Source organism: Hetaerina americana, unplaced genomic scaffold, assembly GCF_022747635.1.
Source record: "Hetaerina americana unplaced genomic scaffold, ioHetAmer1.1.p SCAF_8, whole genome shotgun sequence".
Lineage (NCBI taxonomy): Eukaryota > Metazoa > Arthropoda > Insecta > Odonata > Calopterygidae > Hetaerina > Hetaerina americana.
Genome location: NW_027287427.1, coordinates 23,009,523 through 23,018,321, shown reverse-complemented (window position 1 = coordinate 23,018,321; position 8,799 = coordinate 23,009,523). Strand labels below are relative to the sequence as shown.

Sequence of the window (8,799 nt, the reverse complement as noted above, 5' to 3'; positions counted from 1 at the left end):
ACTTCCCTTTCCCTCTCATCTACATTTTAACTTTCCTACCCCTCCAACCTCCCACTCTGAAGGTACATATACAGAGTTGTCTTCTTTGAGGACCACCTGATGATGACGTCCAATGTCAAAAGTGTGTGTGGAATAACATAGTTACTTATTTCATTTTAATATGTTATATAAATTCCATTCAGTTACGCCTGAAACAAAACAATTTGTTCAAATATGTGAACATTCCCACAGGTTATTTTTCCTTTTCTCCCTATCACAACAGACATGATTTGATGCAGTCTGTCAATTAGATCCCTTGGTAGACTTTGATATATTAGGCATCAAATAGCTGCATATGAAATTCAATTATAATAATGTTTATTGGCTCCTATTAGACATGTTTGTAACAAGTATGGAACATACCGCATTGTCTACTTGTATCCTTTGCAGACATCGCAGAGTGGATATTACAGAGTCAGCATGTATCTCAAAATAAAAATACAAGTAATTGTAGATAGTGAAAACAAAAAACAGGAGTCAGGAGCGGTAACAATAGTATTTTCGTAGAGTTATTCATTAAAAAACTTGTTTACCTAGAGAAAGGGACATTAATTCAACAATTGTATAGCATTGACGATCACAAAGAAATTGATGTAGTTTAGACTTATATAACAAAAAGATATGTATTTGCCTTAATTTTCTTGGAAGTGCTTTCAAAAATTTTACACTAGCATACGTACCCAGGGTTCTTAGCATCATTCTTAGCTCAAGCATGGATGAGCTGTGAGCAGTTATTCTAAAGTCATAACAATCTCTTGGGCTATCACTATGTACATCATCACCATCATCTGCAGCTCTACAGCCTGGTATGGACCTTGGCTTCCTCTATGATATGCCTCCATTCATTTCTTGTTCTTGCTTTTTCCTTCCATCGTGGAACTCCCATTGCCTTCAAATCATCCTCCACATCCTGTATCCATCTCTTCCTTGGTTTACCTCTTCTTCTGACCCCTTCCATCTTGCTATTAAGTTTCAGCTTGGGCATTCTGTCATTTTCCATCCTTTCTACATGGCCCAACCATACAAGCGGCAGAGACTTGGAAAATCTATGCCCTTCCCTTCTAGTAGTTCATTTTTCTCCATGTTCATCCTAATCCTCCACCTCTCTCCTTCTTTAATTGGGCCATGGATTCTCCTTATGATTTTTCTTTCAAATTTTCTAAGGGTTTCTTCATCCTGACTTGCTAATGTCCATGTCTCAGCTCCATACGTTACCACGGGTCTAATAAGCGTTTCATAGATCTTCAGTTTTGTATTCCTTGATAGTAACCTTGTTTTGAGGAGTATTACATGTGCAAAATATGCCTTGTTACCTTCCATTACCCTTTGATTGATCTTCGTGGATATCTTATTTTCATTCTTGAGTCTGACCCCTAGATAGGTAAACTCCTTAACACCCTCAAACTCATAATGTCCAATTATTATAGCAATGCCAACCAGGGTCAAAATTTTTCTCAGGAGGTAGCATCATGTGGCAACTTCAGAGCATAATTGATCAGCATGACTCCCCAAGATAGAGACTCATGAGTAAGCATCCCGAAAAATTTTGCTGTAGTAGAGCCTTTATTAGATGACCAGTTTATCCTCAAAAGAGGGGATACTGTAATTTTTCTTTGCTTTGGATCAAATTGAATAAATTTGTTCTCATTGTTAATAAAAACCTAATTGTCTTCACACCATTTACTCAGACTTAATGTTTCTCTGCACTAAGACTTGGTTTAGGTTCTTGGAGGTTAGGTGAGATGTTTCATCTGCATACAAATACATTGACCCACTGACAAACTAATTACAGTTGTTTACATATAGAAGGAATAGTAGGGGACCCAGTATAGATCCTTGGGGAACACCTCTCTGAATCACCAAGGGATTTGAGTTGGTGAATGATTTTGATTCCACAGAGTACAATTTAACTACTTTTGATCTTCCTGCTATATAAGATCTTAACCATTGGTTGGCTATCCCAGATGTTTCATTTTTTTCAAGTATCCTCCATAATAATACATGTTCAACTGAATCAAAAGACTTATTAAAGGGACAGGAAATACTAATTACATACACGTATCCTTTCTTTCAAGTAGGATATCATGAATGGATTTATTTAAGACAATTTTAGTTGACTTATTTCTCATGAGAATGAGAGAGAATACTGATGAAGAAGGTATCGTGGTGGAAATAATGACACCTCCTAACAATTAACAAAGTTTATTGTGCTCAGAAAATTAAAACCTTGATGAGGCGATTGAACAGTAATTATTCAGTAAATATTCGGCCGTGCGGTGGCGAAGCCAGGAGAGAATCCTTCACCAGGAAGCAGCGTCCTTGGGTTGACCACGATGGCGGCGCGCGTGACGGTCCAGAGCCAGTCAGAAAGAGAGTGAGAGTGAGACTGAGAGTGGCTCTGGCGGCGTGGTTGCGCCCTGGCGGCGGACCCTGGTGGCGAACGCCGGAAGCCAAAACACTTGCCGGCGAAGGCGCGTTCGCAATGGCGCTCAATGATGATTCAAGGGTTGAGCCGCCACACCACCCCCTTGGTTGTTTTATAGTCCCTGGTGATTAGTAGACATTGGAAAAATTGTGGAAACAGGAGGTGATAACGGGTGAGCGGCAAGGAAGGAGGGTGTAGTGGTGGTGGAAGCATGACAGGTTAGGTAATGAAGTCAAGACAACGAAAGAAAAAGAGAAAAAAAAGAGAAAATTATAGTTGAAATTCTTCAAGATGCGACGGAAAGCGCACGCGTCTCCCAGATCGGGTTGTCCGTTCGCCGCGCTGTGTGCGCGGTGCAGCACCTGGGGGCTGAGGGTCTGGCGGTGCAGGCAGCGCAGCTGGGCGCGATGTGAAGGCGGCAGGCCGTCTTTCGTCCGGTTCTGCTGCCTCCAGCTGTGGCGCGGTGTGGTGAAGCGGTAGAGCTGCCTGGTGGTTATAAATTGGTAGGTTGGATACCGTAAAGGCAGGTTTGAGTCTGTCGAGAGAAATGAACACATCACGGTTTGGTAAGCGGACTTTGTACGCCTTATCATTCCGTTCTAAAACTTTAAACGGCCCGTCATACGGCAGCTGAAGAGAACCCCGCGGGGGGCCGTGCCGGACGAAGACGTGGGACGCCGTCGGCAAGTCTTTGAAGATGAAGACCTGACGGGAACCGTGGTGGGCAGCGGGGCGAGGGCTCAACTCCCAGAAATGCTCGCGCAACTGGGACATGAAGGTGGTGTCAGCTGGCTGCGATGGAGAGGTTGGTGAGAGGAATTCTCCGGGAAGGCGGAGAGGCTCCCCATACACTAGCTCTGCAGTGGAGGCATCTAGGTCTTCCTTCCAGGAGGCGCGGAATCCCAGGAGGATGGCAGGAAGTACGTCCACCCACTGAGTGGTCCCGTGGCAACGGATGGCGGCCTTCAGCTGTCGATGGAACCGTTCTACCATCCCGTTCGCCTCAGGATGGTATGCTGTCGTCCTGAAATGCTCCGCGCCGGCCATGAGGGAGAGCTGGCGGAAGAGGTTGCTTTCAAACTGCCGTCCTTGGTCGGTAGTGATGCGTTGGGGTGAGCCGAAACGCGACATCCATCCGCTAAAGAAAGCGAATGCCACTGTCTCGGCCGAAATGTCACCAATCGGTATTGCCTCGGGCCATCGGGTGAAACGGTCCACGCACGTAAGGCAATATCGAAATCCACGTGAACTTGGGAGAGGTCCGACCAAATCGATGTGGACGTGCTCGAATCTCCGTCCTGGTGACGGGAAATTGCGCACAGGGGAGGCAACATGGCGAGTCACTTTTGCCTGTTGGCACGGGATGCACGCGCGTGCCCATTCGCGGCAGTCTTTCCTAATAGAGGGCCACACGAAACGCGATGTCACGAGTTTTATCGTCGCTTTCGCTCCGGGGTGCGCCAGGTTATGAAGCGAATCAAACGCCTGACGCCGGAATGTGGGAGTGACGTATGGGCGAGCACAAGGGGTGGAAGTGTCACAAAACAAGTGCACAGCACAACCGGGAACAGGAAGTCTTCTGAGCTTGAGGGAAGACTCTTCGTTCTTAAGGAGCGCAGCAATTCAGCGTCTGCCTCCTGTGCACGGCCTAACTCCTCAAAATTTACCGCGGAGGACAAGGAATCGATGCGCGATAAAGCGTCCGCCACGACATTATCCGCGCCGGCTACGTGACGAATGTCTGTCGAGTATTGGCCGATCAGGTCGAGGTAGCGGAATTGACGGGGCGAACATCTGTCAGGTTTCTGCTGGAACGCGTACACTATCGGCTTGTGGTCTGTAAAAATTGTAAAATTCCGACCCTCCACCATGTGGCGAAAATACCGGACCGCCCGATAAATCGCCAGGAGCTCCCTGTCATAAGGGCTGTAGTTTCTCTCGGCCGAGCTTAGTTTTTTGGAGAAGAAACCAAGCGGTTGCCAACCCGCCTCTGTGCGCTGCTGGAGCACAGCTCCCAGGGTGAAGTCTGAGGCGTCGGTAAACAGGCCGAGGGGAAGGGAGGGGGCCGGATGGGCGAGAAGCACAAAGTTCGAAAGAGCGTCTTTACACCGCTGGAAAGAAAGGCGCAGTTCGGGCGTCCAATCCACTTTGTCGCGGCCGTGTACACCACCGCGTAGCACTTCACTGAGGGGGGCCTGTAAGTCGGCGGCATGGGGAAGGAATCTTCTATAAAAATTCAGCATCCCCAAGAATTGGCGGAGCTGTTTCACCGTCACAGGGAGTGGGAAGTCGGCGATAGCACTCACTTTGTCACTTAAAGGCGTTGTACCCTCGGCACTTACACTATATCCTAAAAACTTGACATTGGGAACACCAAAAACACACTTTGCAGGATTAATGAGCACACCGTATGATTTTAATCTGCCAAAAAGCTCACGCAGGTGATGCTCATGTTCGTCCTCATTTTGGGAGGCGACCAAAATATCGTCTAAATAGACGTAGCAGAAGGAGAGGCCTCTGAGTGCCTCGTCGAGGAAACGTTGGAAAGTCTGTGCGGCGTTTCGCAGTCCATATGACATAAAGGGAAATTCAAACAACCCAAAGGGGGTCGTGATTGCAGTCTTCGGTATGTCTTCCGGGTTCACAGGTATTTGGTTATATGCCCTCACGAGGTCAATGGTGGAGAAAACACGAGCACCATTGAGGGATGCAGCGAAATCCTCGATATGGGGGACAGGATAGCGATCGGGGATGGTCCTAGCGTTTAACGCGCGATAATCCCCGCATGGGCGCCACTCGTCTCCCTTCTTGGGAACAAGGTGGAGGGCGGAGGACCAACAGCTATCCGAGCGGCGGGCTGTCCCTAATCGCACCATTAATTCAAATTCCCGTTTGGCTGCGGCAAGTTTGTCGGGAGCAAGCCTACGTGGTTTACATGACACCGGCTGACCTGCGGTCGTGCGAATGAAATGCACTGTGGAGTGGGACGCATGACCGGGTGTCCCTGCTGGACGCGTAATTTCGGGAAAGCGCGAGAGAAGAACGTGAAAACGGGTTTCTCCTACTACCGCCTTTATCTGCGTTGCCGGGAGGCGTACAATATTTCCGGCGACGGAAATTGTCGTCGAACTGTCTGTAAGACGAGAATTCTTAACGTCCACCAAAAGACTGAAATGCGTCAAAAAGTCCACTCCGATAATAGGCTGTGCAACGTCTGCCACAACAAACCTCCACGTGAAGTCGCGGCGCAGACCGAAATTTAGGTTTAATACTTCCCAACCGTACGTATTTATTACGGAATTGTTGGCAGCAAAAAGTTGGTAGTCGGTCCGCTGTCTAGGACTTTTGACGAGCGATAGGGGAAACACAGAAAGGTCAGCACCAGTGTCAACAAGAAACTGTACCTTTGTGGTCGTGTCCGTAACGAAGAGGCGGCTTGCTGTAGGGCTAAGGTCGGCGGCCGCGTCTACCGAGCGCCCGCGGTGTTTTCCGGCACCTGGAATGAGCACGGCTGGGTGCAGTGCCGCGCGTCGGCACCAAACTTCCGGTGATACCAGCAGAGTTGTGGCGTCGTACGGCGTCCTGATGGTCCGTCTTCAGAGCCGCGAGATTGGCTGCGGGAACGGGAATGGCCTCGGAAACGGGAGCGTTCCTCTCGAGGGTGCCGCGCCACCGAAAGAGCCGCAACTTGCCGGGTGAGGTCGTCCATTCGGCTCAGGAGGGAGGCCAACATGCCCGAGCATCCACCGGAACAAGATGGCGGGTCGGAACTCACCTCGCTTACCTGAGCGTGGGTAGGGGCGGGCACTTGTTCCCGGGGTATCACCTCACTAATTCTGTCGGCGAGGGAAGCCACGGCGTCTAGGTCGACGCCATCTTGAGCCGCTAAGATGGCGTGGAGAGGCGTGGGTAGCCGGGTCAGCCACAGCGACCGCATGAACTCGTCAGGCATCGACGAGCCTGCCAAGTCCTTAAGATGGCGGAGAAACTGGGATGGCTTCCTGTCGCCCATCTCCTCTCGCTCAAGGAGTCGCCTGATTTTCTCCTCCTGAGACGCAGACAATCGGCGAATAAGCTCCTCCTTGATCTTAATATACTTGTTGTCACCGGGGGGGTTGGAAATAACGTCCTTAACCTCTTGCGCGAATCGAGGCTCTAAATGGCTCACCACCGTATAGAATTTTTTTGCGTCCTCGCTGATACCTGCGAGGAAAAATTGCCCTTCCAGTTGTGCAAACCATAATGCCGGCTCTTCCGGCCAAAATGGAGGCACGCGAAGCATGGCTCGGTCCGTCGACATCTCTGGCGTTTAGACAAACAATTAACGTGGGGAAAAACAGATAAACAAAACGAATTCACTATTGGAAACACTGGAGCCGATAATCACATAGCGAAGCAGATGTACAGATATTCGGGATAGACCAAAACGGCGTGGTCAGTGCACGGCTAAGCACGTGGGGAGAAATGAATCACGTCGGGGTCACCACTATTGAAGAAGGTATCGTGGTGGAAATAATGACACCTCCTAACAATTAACAAAGTTTATTGTGCTCAGAAAATTAAAACCTTGATGAGGCGATTGAACAGTAATTATTCAGTAAATATTCGGCCGTGCGGTGGCGAAGCCAGGAGAGAATCCTTCACCAGGAAGCAGCGTCCTTGGGTTGACCACGATGGCGGCGCGCGTGACGGTCCAGAGCCAGTCAGAAAGAGAGTGAGAGTGAGACTGAGAGTGGCTCTGGCGGCGTGGTTGCGCCCTGGCGGCGGACCCTGGTGGCGAACGCCGGAAGCCAAAACACTTGCCGGCGAAGGCGCGTTCGCAATGGCGCTCAATGATGATTCAAGGGTTGAGCCGCCACACTGAATTTACTTGAGAAGCAGAACTATCTATCATACAGGTACATCACTTTTTAATGGAAAAGTCGCCACAAAATACTCTTACCTGATGATGATGCGGTTACATTGAAATGGGTCATAATAAATTTTATTTTGTAAAAAAAATTGCCAATTTTTAATTAACCATGATATTCCAACACCTGTATCATGCCTTAAATGTCTCTTTTTATACATCACTTGCTCAAGTAACTTGGAAAAAACTGATAGGATCAAAATAGGGCTGCAGTTATTCATGTGTTGTTGATAGTATAACATCTACAAATGAGTTTTTTTTTTAGTTTAATTTATGATTAAAGATAGGAAACTGGATTTCACATTACAATTAATATGGTACAGCCAGTTTTGTCATATAGGTGACATCCTCATGTGAAGATATTTCCATAGAATTGGGAGGAATGTAAATGTGAAAACTCAGAAAAGGCAAATGTGAAGGTGTATGGGTGTCGAAAAGGGGAGGATGGGAGGAAAAGCATTGGCCAGGGACATAGGAGGTTATGTGATGGGAAGTCACCAGAGGAGAAGAGCAGTCTTATGGGAGTTAAGTATGCAGCAGTAGGAAATTGGTGGTTGAAAATGCAGCTATTATGTGTCCAAGTGATAAAGCTGGCAGAATCAATAAGTAGGCTGGTATCGAGGCTTATTGTCTATAAGTATGGGGGACGTCATGGATTGGAAAGAAAAGTTTTTATTGGCCAATTTTCCTTGACAAGGCATATTATAAGCTCACCTAATGTGTCCATTATTTTTCATTTCTTTCTTTGAGTTTCTGGGATGAAGTTACTGGTATACTTACTTATATTTCCAAAAGGGTGGTCATGTGAAATTTGACTGATTTAAGGTTGACATCTTTCGTAGCAGTGTTTATGTTCTTCCACCCACCTTTTTGGTTTGCCCTGCGTATACTTTGCTGTGTGTACCTGCTTTGTATTTACATTTCTACAAACCCCTTTATTCCATCCCAAGTTTTGTTAGCTGTGGTACCCAATTATTTATATTATAAAGAGAAAATTGAGTTTAGGTTTCATAATTTTTCCATCACCTAGGATATCTCCCAAATAGTATTCAGTTTTTCATTATCCTTAAGTCACTTGCTCTATTTAAGTCTCCAAACCCTTGAATTATTTAATTCCAACCATTACCTCAATCATTTCTGGACTGCTGATAGTATCATTTTCCTGCCTGAAATACTCCTTCAATGCTGTTATCACTTACAGCCTGTTTAGGAAATGGCTGGCTGGAAGTCTGGGAAGTATAGTGGTGGGAGGGGTATCACATGATCTGTACTGGAAATTTGTCTACAAAGGTTGAAGTCATATCTATTGTCTTGAGATGCTTAGGAAGTTCAGACTCCCATTGATTCTTTTCGTGTGTGACATTGATGCATTGCATAGAAAAGTCAAGAGTTGAGTCAATTGTTTTCCTTTGCCAGCCAATGTTGA

General features: G+C 47.1%; 1 protein-coding gene across 1 annotated transcript; it reads right to left on the bottom strand.

Annotated features, from left to right (window-relative positions):
• Positions 1–182: 182 nt before the first annotated feature.
• Positions 183–6,764, bottom strand: LOC139697961 (uncharacterized). The gene is made up of 2 exons (XM_071596817.1): positions 6,249–6,764; positions 183–188 (listed from the first exon to the last, which is right to left on the bottom strand). Exons 1-2 carry the CDS (start codon positions 6,762–6,764, stop codon positions 183–185), a joined length of 522 nt encoding a protein of 173 aa, XP_071452918.1.
• Between the last annotated feature and the right edge of the window lie 2,035 nt (positions 6,765–8,799).

Excerpts from the sequence above, each read along its gene's own strand:
- LOC139697961 (XM_071596817.1), bottom strand. The coding sequence starts at position 6,764 with ATGTCGACGGACCGAGCCATGCTTCGCGTGCCTCCATTTTGGCCGGAA.